General features: G+C 40.5%; 1 protein-coding gene across 6 annotated transcripts in view; it reads right to left on the reverse strand.

Moving 5' to 3' along the window:
* Positions 1–19,988, reverse strand: part of ZNF827 (zinc finger protein 827) — a 100,208-nt gene that overhangs the window by 40,164 nt on the left and 40,056 nt on the right. For 5 of the 6 annotated variants that reach the window (XR_010027775.1, XR_010027774.1, XM_063156736.1 and 2 more), the window contains one exon: positions 8,808–9,041. The exons of the other annotated variant lie outside the window; for it this stretch is intronic. Coding sequence is in view for 3 of the 5 variants with exons in the window: in XM_063156736.1 (XP_063012806.1) it covers positions 8,808–9,041 (234 nt within the window). In the remaining 2 variants the exon portion in view is untranslated. The remainder of the gene's footprint in view (positions 1–8,807; positions 9,042–19,988) is intronic. 6 annotated transcript variants of the gene reach the window in all.

Raw genomic sequence — 19,988 nt, forward strand, 5'->3', positions numbered from 1 at the left:
AGGTTTTATTCTTCAGGTCAGATTTCTATAATAGTACAGCAAAATCTGTGGGCTAAAGAGACTCAAACAGCTCAGAAGTATCCAGACCATGATCTCCAAAACACAGTCTGCTATTCAATCAAAACTAACCTGGGTGAGGCTCAGAATAACAGCACAGCAGTGCTGAGACACTTCACAGGGCAAGAGATGAACTAAATCACCCAATATGTCGTTTTCTGCTATTAAGTGTGTGATACAGAAACACCTTAACAAAATAAGAGGACTCTATTTCATACATGGATGTACTTTATCAAGCCACAGAGATGCTGTTTCTTTACAGAGCTGTGTAAGTTCTAATAATCTTATCTACAAAAGCCTTAATGAATGTCATCTTCTTCCTGTTGAGCGAGACAAGTTTCCACATCAGGTATGAAAAATAGAGCACTGGACAGGCTTATTCCAGGAGGAAGCAATTGCTTCCACAGTTTTCAGGTTCCACAGATGTAAGAAATCACAAAGTAGTGATACTTGCTAAAAAACCCCTCCAAACCTAGAACAGCAGAAATGTAGAACAACACTTGTGCTGAGTAAGGCCTCCTAAAGGCCCTAAAAGCTCAGGGTACAACATTTACCCCTGAAAGCCTGACAGTGTCACTTCTATAAGGTGCAGCAGTAAGAACACTTCTAGAATTTAGTCTCAGACAACACCACTCTACAGCCTAGAACAGAGGCTGACAGGTTCTAGAAAGACCTTATTCAATCTTTCTGAAAGTTGGGACTATCACAATCCAGCTCCAGCTGAGCACAAGTCAGCAAAGTGCCCTTGTGGCACCCAAGGCCAGCCCTATTTCGGGCCCCATTATCTGATCTGCAGCCATCAGGCAGAGGGAGGGGATTCTTACCCTCTGTTTTGCACTTAGAGACTGCATTTAGGGTTTTGTGCCACATCTGGGGCTCCCCATTACAGGACAGACTCTGACATTCCCAGAGCATGTCCAGTGGAAGGCAACCAAGGTTGTCAGAGGGCTGCTGCAAGACAGAAAAGGACATCAGCTGTGAGAGCTGGGTTTGTTCAGCCTCAAGAAAACAACACGAAGGGGACACTTTATTGCTGTCAACAGCTCTCTAAGGAATAAAGGGAAGGTGCAGAGAAGCTCAAGTCAGATTTCTCTCATAAATGCACAGCGATCGTATGAGTCAACAGACAAGATAGAACATGGGGAATTCTGTTTATATACACAGGAAAAAGAATTCCAATCAGGATGGGGAAATGCTGACACACATTGCTGAGAGAAGTTGGGTTCTCCATCCCTGAACAAACCTAAACTTGGTGAGACCCTCAGCAGCCTGCCTGGCTTGACCTGCTCTGAGCAGAGGTCTGGAATAGATGACCCTGGAGGTCCCCTCCAAACAAAATTATTTAATGAGCCTTCAGCACTGGGCTGGCTGCAGGTTCATCCTGGAGAACTTTCAAAAAGAAGATAAGACTTGTTCTAACACACACTAGAAACTTTTCTTAATGTCCACTCTGAACTTCCCAAACTGCAGCTGGCAGCTGTTACCCCTTCTTTTACCATCTGCCAGGAGGGAGAAAAGTTTAATTCCACCTCTTTTCCAAGTTTCCTTCAAGTAGGTGCAGGCTGCAATGAGATTGGCCTTTAGTTCCCCTGTGCTAGACTGAACGGGCTCAGCTCCCCCAGTGCCTCCCAGCACAGGGAAGCCATGACCTGATGGACCTGATCAGAAGGTTGGAACACTTTCCCCGTGGAGACAGGCTGAGAGAGCTGGGCTTGGTCAGCCTGGAGAAGGAAAGGCTTCAGGGAGGCCTTACAGCAGCCTTTCAGTACTTAAAGCAGGCTTGTGAGAGAGCTGAGTTCAGACTGTTTAGCCTGTTGTGACATAAGAGACAGTGGTTTTAACCCAAAAGAAGGTAAATTCAGACTACATATAAGGGAAGAACTTTTTACAATCTGAGTGTTGAAACATGGGAACATGTTTCAGAGAGGTGGTAAATGGCCCATTCCTGGAAACGTTCAAGGTCAGGTAGGACGGGCTCTGAGCAACCTGATCTTGATGAAGATGCCCCTCCTCGTTGCTAAGGGGTTGGACTGGATGACCTTTAAAGGTCCCTTCCATCCAAGACCATTCTGTGATTCCATGCAGCACTCACATCCTCTGGAAGGGACACTGACCCTTCCTAATGCAGCACACTCAGTTTTTCCCATTATTTGAGACAGAAGTCAAAAATAAGGGATAGATTTCATAAAGAACACGAGTGATGCAGTAAATATTGCTTTGGCTGACACAACAGCTGTCCAATAACCTTGCATTGCCAAAATCAAATGAATACTTGTTAAATCACTAGTGTTTCTTCCCACCATTTTACTTAAAACTTCACCCTGTGACTAAAATTCAAAGTTGTTTGTATTTGCTGAAATGCCCATCAGCTTTACAAATCAACTTTATGAATCAACTTTAAGAAGAAAGCCTTTCCCATATGTCTCATGAATTGGACTCATGTACCAGTCTCCACAATGAAGCAGACGGGGTAAATAGTGGGTCAACTTGTACCAACTTCAAAAGCTTTCAGCACGGAGAATCAGGCGTTTTGTTATGCTAATTGTTCTGATTTGCTAGAAATAAACATGCCCTAAAACAGCTTAAATAAAACCTCAGAGGTAGGGAACAGTTGGCAAGCCCTAAAGGTTCTGCTACAGAGACACAACAAGGAACATCTGACGTTCCCTAGGGCGCTGTGCTTGATGCTTTATTTTGTTTTTTTTTTTTCAAACTGCTGTTTTATATAAGACAATGTCAATGAATCAATGTAACAGGATCCTGCATAAAAAAAAAATAAAATCATGAAATGGCTCATATTTATTAAAGGGGAACCTCTGAACTCCCATGTTACAGAATTTTGCAACTACAAGCTGCTTCACAGAAACGCGATCCAAGGAGAAAAAACGAAGCAAATTAAAGCCATAAACTAATTAGAGTTGTGATAGACATCTGCTGCCCCTTCCATTTAAATGGTAGGATGATGGTGGTACCTGCAAGACTCTACTTGAACAACCTGGTTAAAATAAAAAAAACAAAACCAGAAAAAAGCCCCAACAAAACCCACTTGGCTAGCAGCAGGATTTAATCTGGGAATGTGACTTGCCATGGTTTGCCACTTCTCTACTTCCCACAAAGAAAAAGTCTTATTTTGGACCATACACTTCCCCACCTACGTTCTGGGCTCCTACAGAAGCCCCAAGGAACAAAAGACTTCCCTGTATTTTCCCTCCTCTGCCTGTTATTGAGGCTTTCTAAGCAGGGATGAAATCCTTGACAGCTCTCCTGAATCAATCCAGGAGCAGGGACTCTCACGAGGCACCAGCAACAGGGACCTCCAGAGACAGCAGCCTAACTCCACACAGGCACTTCCCAGAGCAATCCACAATGTTGTGGAAAAGAAATATGCAGCAAGATTAATTCTGACCTTCACCTTATGCTAGAATTGTACTATTATTCTACTCTCCTTGTTCCACTCTTTTTAAATAGTTCTAATAGCTCTAATATATGTGATTTCAATTAAATGTATGATACAGTGTCAAAAAAATAATGACAAGGCATGAAATACAAAATTACCATACACATTTTAAAGTGGATATAGGCTTAATCAAAAACAAAAAAAAAAACAAAACAAAACAAAAAAAAAATACCAAAAAAAAACCTCATCACACCCCTCCCCTGTAATAACCAGTTGTTCCAAAAGAGGAAGTATCATATAATTAGCTGTAATAAATGGAGTTGATCAGGAACACTTTTGGACTCAGTTGTAGGCAGTACCTCACTTTGGGTGCTGAGGTCATGAAGTAATTCTGCACTAATTGCATGTGCTGATAACCCAAAATTAAGACACTTTGCTGGTACTGGTGTATTACAAGAAAACACTGTGTGACCTGAGGGTTGAAGAACAAAAAACCCAAAGGAACCAAAGGGTACAAATGTTATGCACTTGCTTGGGCTAACAAGGAGATGTGCAATACATGGGGAACTGACCCACAGAAAAAAGAGAGGAGGAAAACAACCTGAGTTACATGCAAGATGAACATATTTCAAAAGTAGGATACATCTGAAATAAAGGTAAATGTGATTCAGACAACATTTCTGGGAAAGACAAGGACATACTAATGTCCCTGGGCAAAACATTACTCAAAAAGTGCTACTACCTGGGATAGATTTTATACTCTTCCACCTATACACTCATTTCTGGACAAGAAGACAAAACATTGTATGCTTCTAAAAGCTAATACATGCTCCAAACATATCAGCAGCATGACTATTTCAGCAGAAAATGAGTTTTTCAGCTCTAACAACGGCATGTAAATGCAAATATTTATTTTTAATTTCAGTCTCCTCTGAAATGTACTTTTCAATTTACAAGACTGAGTGTATAAAACTGACCAGGAATCATTGAGGGTGCCATTTAATTAAATTAGATTTTCCATTAAAGAGAACTGGTAAAAATGTAAAAACCAGGTGTATTTGAAACACGTTACTCCCATTTCTTCTAACTGATTTTGTACAATATTTGATGGGAATTAAAAATCTTGCAGGGATGGCACCTTTCCAAACAGAGATGAGAGCAATTTGCCCCACTCCACTATCTCCTCAAATCTGTTTGCTTACCACTGGACCTAGTCTCAGTCAAGAATCAGCAATGGACAGAGTTCCCAGCTCACTTTTGTGCACTCATACATATCACAGTGGTAATTTTATTTTCTTCTGTAGAATGGAGGTTGAAAACCTGCTCAAACTTTGCCCACTAACTTCCAAACACCATTTCTTTCAAATGGGTGTTTGATTTATTCTGAAATGGCAGCTTGGTTGTTAGGAAGTTTTGTCCTGGCTGTTTGGGCGGAAGTGTGTTCTGCCCAGACATGCCCAAGAGACAGGAGCCCCCTGAGCCTGGGAGAGAAAGAAGTGGTGTAGAAGGTCAAACTCTACCACAGTAATGTGTGGGACAAGGGCTTGATCCCAAACTCTGGTCATGTTGCTAGAAGCAAGTGTCCAAAGAGCCTTCAGCTTGAAAGAGAGAATCTTGTCTTGTAGAACTGAAATAGCTGTGTGTGATTTTCTCTTGTTTCTTTCCACCTGCTTCTACAATGGCAGCTAACAAATGCTCTGTTAATGTTCTAGTACAGGAAAAGATGTTTATTCTTGTAACTTTTCCTAGCTCTGGAGTAATTTCTGAGTAGCTGAGAAATTGGGGCTGACAAAGGGCTGATGATTTGTAGTAAACCTACCCTACAGTATGCACCAGACCAAACCAGGCTCCAGAGATGGAAGGGCCTTCCACTACCCTGTATAGCCAAGAGCTGGCAACACAACACCCCTGTTTGGGAAAAGAGATTTCCCAGTGAAAAATATAAACCAGTTTGTCCCTTGCATGGAAGGAAATAGCAAGGTCTATGCCCAAATCCCAGTTGGCTCCCACCCATGAGGCTGAAACAATCAGCAGTACTCTTGCTCAGAGGATAACAGCAGCATGTATGTCAGGAATGCAGGAAGCACAACACTGTTATGTTGGAAATTCCTTCCTGAATTTGTATGTGATGCAGGTTTTGGTGATTAGTATTACACAGAAGAAAGGGAAAAGAACAAAGCAAGAACACAATCCATTCAGTCCTTACCACGCATATAGAGAATCTGAAGGGACTTGACTTAAACCCAATTATAAAATATATCAAATCTAACAAGGGCACTTGACTGAGGATTTCCCACAGAGAGTAAAACATCAAGACAGACTTGTTCCTGTTTTTTTTTTTTCTCTCCAGTACCATGAAAAAGGAAGAAGTTTGTTCTTGCTTTCCTTTTAATCTCAAGAGGTGGCTCAGGAAGAAATGTGGATCCCTCATCCATAGAAGTGTTCAAGGCCACATTGGATGAGGCTCTGAGCAATACCTTCTAGTGGAAGATGCTCCTGCCCATGGCGGGGGGGATGGAACCAGATGATTGTTCTCTACAGCTCCCTGAAAGGAGGCTGTAGCTGGGGAAGTCTCTTCTCCCAGGCAACCAGCAACAGGACAAGAGGAAATGGCCTCAAGCTGCACCAGGGGAGGTTCAGGCTGGACATCAGGAATAATTGTTTCACAGTAGAGGCTGCCAAGCATTGGAACAAGCTGCCCAGGGAGATGGTGAAGCCACTATCCCTGGAGGTGTTCAAGAAAATGACTGGATGTGTCATTCAGTGTAGTGGCCCAGGACAAGGTGGTGATCAGTCAATGGTTGGAGTGAATGACCAGGGTGGTCTTTTCCAGCCTAAACGATTTTGTCATCTTTAAGGTCCCTTGATGCCTTGAGAGCAGAGTCTAGACAGTGTTAAAGGAATAAAGTAAGTATTTATGAAAAGGCCTTCAAAGGATACACCTTGGGCAGCACAAGAGCCTGGCTGAGGTTTTACTCAAGATGGATAACAGGTCACAACTTTTCATGCTTTTATAAGTTTTGGTCCATTTACTTACTGGGGTTAATTGTTCAAATACAGCTTCAGGTTATGAAGTCCCATCCTCCCAGACTGCTCTCCAATTTGCTGTTGTTTGTACTTTTTGGGCTGCAAGATAGCAGCACTTTGGCTGCACTGGAGCTGCAACGGTGCTTTTGGTTCTCAGGCTGGGAAAGGATTCTTTAGTTGAACTAAACTGTGAGGAGAACTTGCTAACACCTTATATGAAGTTCAGCGTCAGATACTAATGCAGTACAGAATCTGGATAATATGAAAGCTAAAACTTAAGGCATCACCTTCTATGATTCTATGAAGTGGCTTAATTAAGTAAGTTCTAAGTCACCAAAACCAGGCCACCAAATTGCTAACAGTAGGCTCTGAAGTCAACAGTGATATGGGAGTATTCTGCCAGGTAAGGTAAAGATTCAAAAATACTCAAAATAATCCACTAAAGAGGCTAATCATCTTAAGATTTTCCTCTTGTAGTTGTCCTACATTAAACTGTATCTCAGTGTTTTCCTCTCCAGTTTCTGCCTTAGATGGTAATTGAGGGAAGTGCAGGTTGCAAACTGTCTGTGACAAACTGGGTGTAACCCCACCACCCCCTGGCTGATGCGGGAACATCGACAGCAGTAACACCGGCTCCATAAATCCCAGTCACTCTTCACATCCTAATCTGTGCATTAGCCAAAAACACCACGGTCAGCACAAACTGCTCAGTCCCTAAGAGCTTGTAAGAGAAATGTTACTCTGGTGTATTTCTTATTTCTTGTGTTGGGATCTCCCTTTAAAGCCTGGGAGATCCCAACACAAGCTGAAGACTTGACCAAGATTTAATACACGCTGGATTTCTCTCATATAAACAGGTATTTAAGGCACAAATATTCTAACATAACAAGCAGCAATAGAATTACTTAAACACAGCCTGCCATTGCTGAACTCCAGACTGACAATCCAGAACCCTTGTGTCTCTGAAGTACTTAACAAACCATTGAATTACAGAGCTCTTTCTTTATAAAAACAGTTACATGAATTTATATGCACCAAGAAAAATAGTCACAGCTTAGCATTCATTAGGCTGCAACATTTTGTTACCAAAACACCTCATTCAAACCAGTTATCAGCAGCAACTGTGAATTACACCAATAACCAAGTGGTTTGTATTTGGGAGTCTGAGGAAAAAAATCTGGAAACTGGTGCTCTGGTCAGCTTTTGTACTTGAGAAACACTTTTTGCACCATTAACATGGAAGGCTTGATTCAAATTCTTCTGCAAATTAAAATGTGGAGGCATGAACAGGAGTGAATTAATTACATGTTTTATGGGGGAGATCCTAGTCAGCTCAAGTCTTTCAAGTTTGAGCTCAAATTCACAGCTGACAGTGTCCAATCAAGACAACCCATTTCATGTAGGTTTGACAGGGATCTCAGAAGTTACTAAACTTGCAAGCATTCCCACCAGCACTTTTGCATGACTTTGGCACAAATAAAAAAATAAGTCTTGTCCAGTTTTGGAGAAGACTTAAAATGTATCAGATCCAGTTCAGGTGCAGAAGCACAAAACCCAGCCCGCCAGACTGACTTTCATGTCTTGGTCCTAGAAATTGGTCTGTTAGAAGTTCAAAGCCTTTTCATCCTTCACTTAACCTGATGGAGTGGGAAGAATTCAACCCTTTTATTTTCTCCTCAATCTTGATTTTGAAAGGTAGACAAATCATAATTAGCAGAACATGCATTTTATTTGACTCCCTCCAGCATTAACACTGCCTATGTGTGTACACTGCCTACTTGTCTGGCAGAAGAATCTATCACTGAGGCAATGTAAGCAAATTCAAGTGGTCTTGCTAAATGCAGAAAGCTGGCTCAGTTTACACAATTTTAACAACAGTGTATCTTATAATTTTGAGTACAATGTATTGCCAGAAAAAAATTAAAGCTTTAAAAGTCATATTCTATAAAGCCATGTCAGGTACAGTAAAGTACAGAAATGTTCTTACGATGTTAATGAAGAGACACCTGTGAATAAATTGGTATTAACATGGTTAAATTTACATGGTACATTTAAAAAATTATAGCACTTAAAAGCTTTAAGGCATCATTTCTTATGACTTATTCCATAGTCATTAATTTGAAAATCAGAGCAGAGATAATTAGATAGTGTGGCTACAGACCAAACTGAGATATTTCACATAGATGACACTATGTAGACAGGCCTTTTCAATTGTTCCTTGGCTTGCTATTAAGCTCAACCTACCTTCTTGCAAGGTAACCCTGCTAGCACACACAAAAAAGAAAAAAAAAATTAAAAATTCAGTATTATGAAATGAAATATCTACCTGAGAGCTTCATGAGGAGCTCGGATGCTGCCTTGACTGACATGTCCTGACTGATCACATTTGCCTGTGCTTCTTGTGGCTTGAGTTTCTCTTCAGGGACATTGGGAGCTGAGGCTTCAGACTCTTGGCTGAACACATAGCTGGGCTGAGACACGGCTGAACTTCCAGCTTCTTCATCCTTAGGCTCCTCTTTCACTTTAAAATTAGGAGTCAAGGGCTCCTTTTGATTTGCAGCTGTTAAGAGAAGGAAAGAAGCGAGTGTAATACATAATCCTGGAACAGGTAGTAACAGGAAGAAACCATAACCTGAGAAATGCTAGAGCCGGTACAGGCAGCAGACACATCCAACTGTGCTCAAAGATGCTTCAAGGGACAAACAAACTTCTGCACCTTTTCTACAAAGGGGCAGTTTTGAAACACAACAACTGCATGTACCAAAGCTCAGAAGAATATTCTCTCACTTGTTTCCCCCTGCTCCTCCTAAAAGCTCCTCCCTTGTCATTGGTTTGTAGGTTTTCTACAGGCTTGGTGCAAGTTTAAAACTTTTCACCTAAGGGCAAATTTGGCAAAGCCCATGGGTATGATATACTAAGGTTTTAATGCATGGAAGAGAGGCAAGATATGAAGAGTAAGAAGACAGAAAACCTAAGAGAGGAGTAAAAGGGAAAAGACAGCAAGTTCTTAGGTCCTAAAAGTTGCTATATTAAGAAGAGACCGAAGAGATTTTCAGAAGAGAGCTCTGCACTGTTCCAAGCTCTATATCCATGAAAAGAAAGAGAGTAAATTTAAAATATTCCTTTTGAATACTCCTCCTAAGCAGCTGTACAGCATCAGAGGAGGGCAAGGAGACTTTGGGGAGCTCCTTAAGATCTGCACACTGAGCAATGCTTGGAGGGCCTTTCTGATACCTCTTGACAGCAGCAGAACCTCTGCACAGCATTAGAAGGATAAAACCAGAACAGCTCTTAAACAATACTTCCAAGCCCAGCCAACATAAATTCATGGGCAGAGGCACGACAAGTCTCTGCACAAGTTGCACTATTCTTCAAGTAAATCTTCTAATAATTTTTTTTATTTAACCATGAAGAGATACTTCTTTCCCTGTCTCTTCATGACCTTTTCTTGGCCAAAACGTCACTCTAAATTCCTAGTAAAACACACAGCTGATGACTTGTTGAGTGCCTTTAACTTTAGCAAGTTTACATTTTTCCCACCTCTCTAAACTTCTGTCTCCACAAACACAAAAGACAAAATCTGGCCACATTTACCTGCTTAAACCCTCGGTCTACTTTCTCCTCCATTTCAGCTTCTTACCTACTCACAGTCTCCTCACTTTTTTGGCTTATTTCCTCAGACACTCTCATTCTCAGCAACTCCCCCAAAACTCCTAGAGAACCTAAATTCCTGCATCCTACCATGAAGTGCTCACCATCTCCCAGACACCTGAACTCTAAAATATGAGGTACAATTACCATCGTTATTAGGATTAGACACTCATATTTGCTACTTTGAGCCTTTCCTCATTTCCACACAGGTCAAACATTTCATGTTTGTCTTTGGGGGTGTGCTAATGATTTTTAAAGCTTCTGCATTACCCTGTAACACAACACATCTTCCCAATCTATATTTTAGAGTTGTTTGATTTTCCTCCTTGTTGCTGGGCAAGCCATTACCAAAGAACAGGATTCAGGCAATTGGTATTAAGAGTGCACACATAAGCAATGTGCTCATACACATTAGTTCTAGTCACTTCAGGAATTACATTACCTTATATCTGGAATTTTTAATATAACCTATAGGAGCTTTTACCAGCATTAGGAATTGCTTCTGCATTTTTTATTTTATAAAGAAGAACGAAAGCAGAAATATGAAACATTAAAACATGCTTTAAACCACAAAAATACAAGTTAGAGCTCTCAAGCCCATCTTAACTTTACTAAGGTACTAACAAAAAAATTCCATCTATCTTCTTTATCCTGGCTTCAGTCTATTCTGGGGTTTGACCTGGGGTGATGAATGGTCACAAAAACAAAGAGACCCAAACCTTCTCTGCTGGATTACCTTCTGCTGTCCTTTGCTTTTAAAACATGCCAGTCCAGCTGCTATGCTGATATGAAAAATACCTCCGCCAGGATCTGAGTGCAACTGAGAGAGAGCAGTCTGCCTGAACTTTCAGAGAACACTGGGGAAAGAAAAGGTCTTTTGAATTTATTCATTTCAAAAGGGTTCTAATTCAAATTTGTCCCAGAAAATAAAGGAAGCATGAGTCTGAGTGAAGAGGTAAAGATGACCCACTGAGAACAACCATTAACCTGTGGACCCAGCCTTGTCTCTGCCATGAACCAGGGCAGAAAATGAGCCAGGTAGAGCAAGCACTACAGGCTGGGTGAGCCTACTCTTCCACCACTTAAAATGGAGGTGATATTAAACTGGCATAGGTCAGTGTAAGTTTGCAAGCATATGCCATGGCAAAAACATCTATAAACAAACAGAATGGAACAGAATTCAGATATCACAGACTTTACCAAGGTACTTACTACAAGAGTTAAGTGCTATAGTATGCAGAGGCAGATGCTTATTGCATTACCTTACCACAAGAAAAACGATCAAAAGGAATGCTTTTGGAACAAATTAGCATTTTTTTAAACCTTCTTATCACCAAGTCAAAAGTCAGCAGCCAATGTGACCCAGTCTAAGGTGGTTTCTCAGCGCTCTTCATCCCAGGGTATCTCAAACTCTACTAAGCTGAAGACAAGTTCTAATAGCTCATAGGACCAAAATTTCAAGATAGATCATGCCAGAGTTTAAAGAGTTTAGTGATAGTCCAGTTCTTGGCCCTTCAGTTCAGGAAGAACAATGTGGTGCTGGAGTGAGTCTAGAAAAGGGCAACAGAGCTGGTGAAGGGTCTGCAGCACAAGTTTTATGAGAAGTGGCTGAGGAAACTGGGGGTGTGTACCCTGGAGAAAGAAAGCTCAGGGGCCACTATCACTCCATAATTCCCTGAAAGGAGGCTGTAGCCATATGGAGGTAAGACTCTTGTCCCAGACAGACAGGATAAGAGGAAACAGCTCCAAGCTGCACCAAGAGAAGTTTAAGTTGGATGTCATGAAGAATTTCTTCCAGAAAGGTTGATGAGACATTGAAATGGGCTGCCCAGGGAGGTGGTGGAGTCACTCCCCTGGAAGTGTTTCAGGGAAGACTGGACATGGCACTCAGTGCTGTGGCCTGGCTGACAAGGGGGTGTTTGGTCATGGATTGGACTCAGTGATCTCAGAGGTCTTTGCCAACCTGACTGATCCCAGAATGAATCAAGTCTCCCTCCTTTCCCCTGTCCACCTTTCCCTTTCTGTCCCTACCCCACACATGATCCCTCCTGCAGTGGCAGCCTGTGCTGCTAGGAGCCACTGCCTCCTCACACTTCTGAGCCTTCATCCAGGGTAACAATGATAAACAAAACCACATTGATAACAAATCTACCAGCACAGCATCAGACATAATCTAAATGAGCTCTTCAGGAGATATTAAGACTCTGTGTGTTTACAGTACTTCACCAATGAGAAAAATAAAACATAGTCAGGGTGCCCCAACCCAGAGGAAGCCCTGAAGGTGTGCCTTTGGCAGTATTACATGAAGGAAAAGAATCCCAGACTGTTGTTCTTACTCATGTCACTGATTCTGCCTATTCTACCTGCTTTGTTTTGGACAGAAGAGGGAATTAATAAATTAGGAAAGAAGGAGAGTCTTATTTCTTTAATTAACTGGCAGCATATTCCTCGAACTGATGATGTTTTCTAAAAACCAAATATTTAAATTGTAGATAAATCACAAAAATAAAGAGTTATTTGCCTCATTTTTCTCACCTCAGAAAATAAAAACAAAATCAGACAACAACTACTGGGTCAGTTTCAAGCCATTTGCTATAATTAATAGGGTTTTTACTCTTTTTTGAAATATACTAAAGCAGATTCTAAAGTAAATGAAGCCCAACACAAAAGGACATAAAAAAGGGCAGGTTGTCTCATTTATCAAATCCATACATAAAAGCTAGAGGGGGGAAAAAACCCACAACACAAAAAAGACCCCCTAAACAACAAAAGTCCCCACCACTCTTGTCTCTGTCCCATCTTGGATCCACAACTCTGGACAAAATTGCTAACACATGGGGAATAGCAGGCGTGATGCATCCACCAGTCATTTCAGGGAAAACAATAAACAGATATAAGAAAAAAATATTGCAAGTAAGGGAAATAAAATTTTACTATGACCAGTTTTTAAAAATCCCATGACTGAGGAATCCTTAAAAAAATTAGAACTAGACAAAGCATAAGTTGAATGTTATTAAAGTATATTTGAATGACAAAATTATTACTCCCCAGAAGGAAGAGTATCTTCTATCTACATACAAAAATAGATACACATACATATCCCAATTTGTATTTAATTTACATTCATTCTGAACAGCAGAATGAAGGATGTGTTGTCTGCACACTGAATAAAAAAACTCCAGCAATTTAATTTTGAAATACACAGCGAGGAAACAAAACAAACCCACAGAGTAAATGAAACCAACAGGCAGGAATCTCTCAAGCACAGTGGATAATGCTCCATTTGTTCTATTCCATATCCAGAAAAAACACAGATCAAAGAATATTCCAGACTGCTGATTTTTATCTTCCTGGCAACTGGAACCATTTGAGCCATTTGGCAAAAGTAGATGATGAAAGTTATAACACTTTCCTGAAACTGCCAAATGCCACAAGAAAAGCTTTGGGCATCTGCCACTAATCTGAAACACTCTGGTAGAAGCTGCTAACTCCAACAGTCCACTTAAGAGGATTTCTAAATGCTCAAAATGTTTATAACTGAAAGAGGGAAAATGGGCTGATTACTTCCAAGCCAAGCTCAATGTTACAAGTCACAATCAGCAAGAAGCTGGTCACTGCTCCATCTGTCTCAGAGAAAAACATGAAGAAAAAAGCAGAATCCACAACAAAAATTCTGCCACCAAAAAAGGCCATGAGAAACAGCATCCATAGAGTCTGGGTTGAAAGGAACTATGATGAAACTTCCATCCCAGACAGTAAGTTCTGAGCTGTGGTGTTTAAAATGAACCAAGAGCCTGTGACAGATCAGTTTTACTGTATTTGGAGGACACAGTTCCATGACAGTGGGCATCACATCACCCTGAAGGCAGCTGTGGTCAATAAAGGGTGTGACTTGAGTCATCCACTATTTTATTCTCAAGCGGTTGAAATGTCCAGGTAGGAACTGGCATTCTGCATGGAGACCATGGCTTAGATTTGATGACATTCAAGAACTGGGAAAGAGGTGCAAACACTGCAGAAGCAGCCCCCAGTGAGCTAATTGCTTTGCAAGAAAAATCTATGGTATTGGAACCTGTTGGAGAACCTCCAGACTAAAATCCAATTGGGCTGATAGATTATGTTCATCTGATTAAACACAGAGGCTGCATACACAGTAAGTGGCCCAAAAGGAGAAACAGTGTTCTTCTGGCAGGACATTCTAGCTGGTCTAGCATTTCCTTTAATGCCTCTTACCCTGGAGTATTAATATGTCCCAGAGCACTTCATGCTACCTAACCCTTCTAGGAATTCTCAGTCAATTACACCCGAATTTTAAAGATCTCTACTCTGCCCTAACTAACCCATAGGGCTTTAAGGGACAGAATGGGCATTACCACTGAAAAAGCTACTTGTGGCTCAAGGGTGCTCAGCATGGCAACATTTTTTTAAATCAAAACAGTGCAATGGCAGAATAGACAACCACAAATATGATAATGCCACAACCTAGCACCCCTGGGCTTATGGAGATCCCTTAAAATATGAGGTCTTCCAAACCACATTGCTTCAGTACATTAAAAACTGCAAGCCTAGGTTAAGAAAGGCCAGCTAAGTAAACTGATCTTCTTTAAAGCTGCTCTGTGTTTGCAAAGCTGGAGTCAAGCACAATGAGACATAGCAAAGGAGAATGGCCAGTCCTGCTACTGTGCTCTCAAAATCTCCCCATGTTCTAGTCCAAGTGGAATGAAGGAATCAGGCAAATTGCTGAGGCAGGAGCAGAACCACACATTCCTCCTGACACCCCAAGATTGCTGCTGCTCAGCCAAAGTCCCACAGGGTAAATAAGGCTGTAGCATCTGCTAAGAACATTTCCTCCTTTCCAGGTGAAAACCAACACAGCAGCAGAACAGGTAAGATTGTGAGGACACTGGAGAAAAGAGAACAAGCAGTGAAAAGAGCAAGAAGGAATTTATTGCTGATAAGAAAGAATTACTTGCAATATTGGAACGTCTTCTCTCTACAAAGGAGCAAAAACAGGGGAGAGAAATATCACCAGACTGGCCTTTATATTTGTTTAACAAAACAAAAAACAAAACAAACAATCAGAGATGATTGAACTAACAGTGTTTTCAAATCCCATTTTGGACAGATGAGAGAGAAAGGCTCATGAGCTCGGACTTCTGCCCAGAGTAATGGTGTATTCAGGGAAACAAAAGAGCCATTAGCCTAGTCCAGTCCTATACTCCTAATGTAAGAGTTTGTGTAGACATTAAAATGAAATTGTAAGCACAGACCTGGTCCAGAATTATATTGCTGGCTTCTTTTAAGTTGTATTGGACTGAGTACACACAAAGAAAAGGTGTTTGCTATTCTGCATTTTAAATTGCTGGATTAGAACAGAGACTACACTGCCTTACTTGCTAAATTCTACATGTTCCTTCAAGATGTAAAACACGACGCTGTGATTTTAAGGATGTTGGGAAATTGTGGATGCAAGAATAGAACTTACTGAAAAGAGATTATAAGGGTGATGATATATCAGTAGCAAAGATTAGAACAAGATTTTATTTGCCCAAGTTTTAAGTAGATGTGCTATTGCATATCAGAATTTTACTTCAAACTAAAGGTCTGTATGGAAACTGGGAAAATGTGAATCTGGAGAGACTTCAAAGAGAGAACTTGATGACATCAGGGGTATTTACACTGACAGCAGCATTATGGAATTCACAGTATTTTTAAATTAAGGACATGGCTCACTAATTGCCAGTCCTGTGAGCTTACATATTCTAATTTAAATTTTACATTCTGACATAAACTATGAATCCCAAATATAGACAGCCTGGTCTTTTCTTTGGAACTTGCTACTCAAATACATAAATTATGGCAATTAAATTTGATATGATTTTATTTTATTAAAAATAACTGTTTGAAGAGTTCAAGCCAGCCAGTTCAGCACAGTCAATGGCAAATGATAAAACATTTCAAATTACTTGTATTACCTTTAAGGAACACAGTAATTTTCAAGAGCCAAACAGAACAAATGATTAGTTAGCTTTTCTACTAATATGCTGTATGTAGCGGTCTGATGATTTACTCTCTCATTATGCCATTAATGGAATCAGCTAATAAAACACAAATGAAAAAGCCCAAATATTTTGGACAGTCACCAAAGTCCCATGGTGGCTTTATTTCCCAAAATAAAGACTTGACTCCTCGCATGACAGTGACAGCAGACATGACAAACTGAGAGAAAGCAGTTTCTAATTGGTTTAACATGGCCAGCCCCAAACCCTCAGCATTTTAGCTCCTTCCTCCTGTCTTCTTTTAAGGTTTTCCATGCAAGTAACTTGGGGAACATAAAAAGAACAGCAGAGGCAGGGCACACTTGATACCACTCCAGAAGATGAAGAGACCTGCTGCTGGAGCAGTGCACTTGTTTAAACCCAGGGAGGTGGGGAGAGAGGCCAGCAATGAAGGATGTGTACCAATTACTGCTTCCACACAGAACCCCATGGAGAGCAATAGTGCAAGGATCCCATTCATTTTGTTGGGATTCATTTATTTCCAAATGTTAAAAGTTACCGCAGCACATAACGTAGGCACAGTAATAACATCACTAGGGTACACTGGCCATTGTAGTTTGGATCATTGTGAAAGAAATTTTTATTGGCAAAAAAAAAAAGCTAAAGCCTGAAAAGTGGGTGGAAGGACACCAGTATTTAAAGAGATGTGTTGTATAATGTCTGCCACTGAAACCTTTGAAACAGGAAAATCAAATACTCTTTAAATTAAGATATGAATGCTGTTATAAAGTTTCAACATGGAATTTAATGGACTGGGGGAGGAAAGCATTCTGACAAAGCACTGCTACAGCAAAATACTGAAAAAATTTAAAGTGTACAAGGAGACTTGCTGAAGTCAGAGGGGCAAGATTTGAAGGTAAAAACATGCCCATGCTTAAATATTCTTCTTTTTATGTGTTGAGTATCTGCTAATCATCTTTATAAAAAACTCTGACTAAAGTTTCAGAGAACCCTTTTAAATTTCTTGTCAATTTAAAATCCTCTCCCACCTTAAACTAGGACTTAGAGAATTCAATCTAGGAAAAAAAAATCAAGATTTGTTCTAAGTTTTAGATTTACATTTGGAGATTTGTGTTATGCTTTATTTCATAAAACACATAACTAAAGATCTTTCTGGCAAGCAATGGCACAGAATTGGGCATGAAGTGGTCTTAAAAAGGTCACCCACACCAGTATTTCTCAATCTCTTTAAATCTAAAGCTCCCCTGAGCCTTTCTAAAAAAAAACCCGAATGGCTGTTTTGGGCAGGGTCACCATAATTCATCTCTGGCCCACTCCAAACCAGGTCTAAACTTCAAACATCTGTAAATTTGCCCCCAGTTTGCATCTCTGCATCTTGCTGCTTGTTTTTGTTCAGATAACATTTCTTGCCACTGCTTATGACATCCTATGGTCCACTGATAGAGATACACAGATTTAGTCCATCTTACTGCTTCATATGTGACCAGCCATATCTGACAGGCAGCTGTTTGTACATTTCCCCAGTGGCAGAGATGCCACAATCTCTCCAGCCAAACTATCCTAGAGGTATAAACACCTCAGCTGGGGAAAGATTTTCCTAAAACTAACTTAAACCTTACAGTGATAAGCCTTACAATCTTTTTACTTTTTGTCCTAATGACAATGAGTTTATGATTATTTACTCTAATCTCCATTCTCCAGGAAACTGTGCTAAGGCACATGGGAAACAAAGTGGTTGGTGACAGCCAATGTGGCTTCACCAGGGGCAAGTCTTGCCTGACAAATTTGGTGGCTTTTCATGGTGGAACTAAAGCACTGGTGGACAGGGGCAAGCAGACTTGTGCCAAGCATTTGACACTGTCACATGCGACACCCTTGTCCCTAAACTGGAGGGATGTGGATATGATGGATGGACTTCAGCAGGTTTCCCATGAAACTGGAGGTACACAGACTGACATCAAGCAAGAAGAGGAACAATAAACATTGGCAAGCAAAAATAAATGTTCATTTAGAAGATCAATATTCAATAAGAATAAATGCCAAATTCTAAAAGTCTATATATCTATCTACTGCTTCTTTCCTAGCCACAAGGCTGTCAGAGAAGAAAATTAGATTGTTTTGACATAATTTGGTCTCGAAAAATCTGTGTTGGCTGTTAAAATTGGCATATACAATTTGAGATGTCAAAAGATTTAGATCATTGGAAAGGTAGGGCAAATAATTGAAGCTCTGATGGGCCTAACAAGACTGTTGTAATAAAGAAATCACTCAAAGGAACTTCATTCAGCAGAGCTGAACCATCAGACCTGCAACTAATACTCAGCCAACTTGCTAAAAGAGAATTACTTCTACTCTAAATTTATGTACTCTGTATAGAGGAAAGCATGAACCAAATGTATGTAACACAACATAAATCTCAGAAGAAAAGAAATTCCCTTCCTTCTGACACTGCTCTTCCTGCATAGCAAACTTGGTGACTGGCAGTACATTTTAATTCAAATATGCACACATACAAAATTACAGATACATCTTGCTCCCCCAGCGACTTTATAACATGTTGCTAGGTAACAGTGCATACAAGTCAGGTTTCAAGACCTTTAGTAAGTCACCATAAAATAACTGCATAGGCCTTTTGCATGAATAATGTACATTTGTATCCTTTCTCTGATGCCAATAGAGCAGACACTGAAAACATGACCGTCTGCCAAACTGTGAACAGCTACATGAAAAGCCACACACTAAATTGCTGCATGTTCTCTCAGCTTTCAGGCTTTCCCCCCCTCTCCTGCACTCTGCTCTCATTCCTGCTCCATGCAGCCATCAGGAGCAGCACCCTCCCCTCACATCACCCTCTTCGTGCACAGCAACCCGGATTCAGGATCCACATCGGCACAACAACATGTGTGGGACAGCTGTTGGACAGTGTCAGATGGATTGCATATCAAGCCCAAATCTGAAACTCAACTCAAGAAATGCACAAGAAAATCCAAACAGACTCACCCTGCCCGCTCTTTGTCAGTCAGAACAATCATTTATATTAACAGATTATTTCATTTTTTTTTCAGGGGGAGGTCCCGTGGCTTCTTCCAACCAACACAGCAAGCCATTTGTGCCAGCCCAATTCACCTCCTGCTTGCCCTCAGCTGTTTTCTCTTTTCCTGACTGGCTCCATGAAGCCTCAGTCTTGATTTTTTGTATTAACCCATTCTACTCAATTTCTCACAGAACTGTGATCCCAGAGGTATAAAGATCTGGGAAGATGAGGAAAGAAAGATTTTCCTAACAAATGACCGTAGTTTCACCAAGGCTGGTGAAACAGAGACAGAACTAATTCCCTAGTTTATCTGACAATAAAATTTGCTCAAATACAACTTACTTTCCATTTGAAGGAGAAAGCTAACTAATTATTTTCTGTTGTAAAGGTTTAGTTCTCTCTCCAAAGTCTAAAATGTCCCACGGGGACCAAGATCCAAGATCTCCTTGTGAAACAGAAGTTCCTTGACTGACATTTTTCCTGACTTCTTTCTCTTCAAAAAATTCAAGGCCAATTTCAAAAACATTTGGCTTAGAACACCTCCCCAGCATATCAACTGTTCTGAATTATTCAGTCAAATCAATAAAAGAGCACATAAAATATAACAGATCCACCCTAAACACATCCTACACTTCAGTCTAACATATGAATATCATTCTTACAGCAATATTCTGACAGTGAAAAAGCATGAAACACATGTATAAAACAACAATAATAATTTTTAAATTAATCTCTAAGACTACTCTTCTTTTAAAAGTGTTAGCAACAAAACACAAAAGCAGTAACATTCACACTGCCCATA

The sequence above is a fragment of the Melospiza melodia genome, chromosome 5, assembly GCF_035770615.1.
Source record: "Melospiza melodia melodia isolate bMelMel2 chromosome 5, bMelMel2.pri, whole genome shotgun sequence".
In the NCBI taxonomy this organism is placed as follows: Eukaryota; Metazoa; Chordata; class Aves; order Passeriformes; family Passerellidae; genus Melospiza; species Melospiza melodia.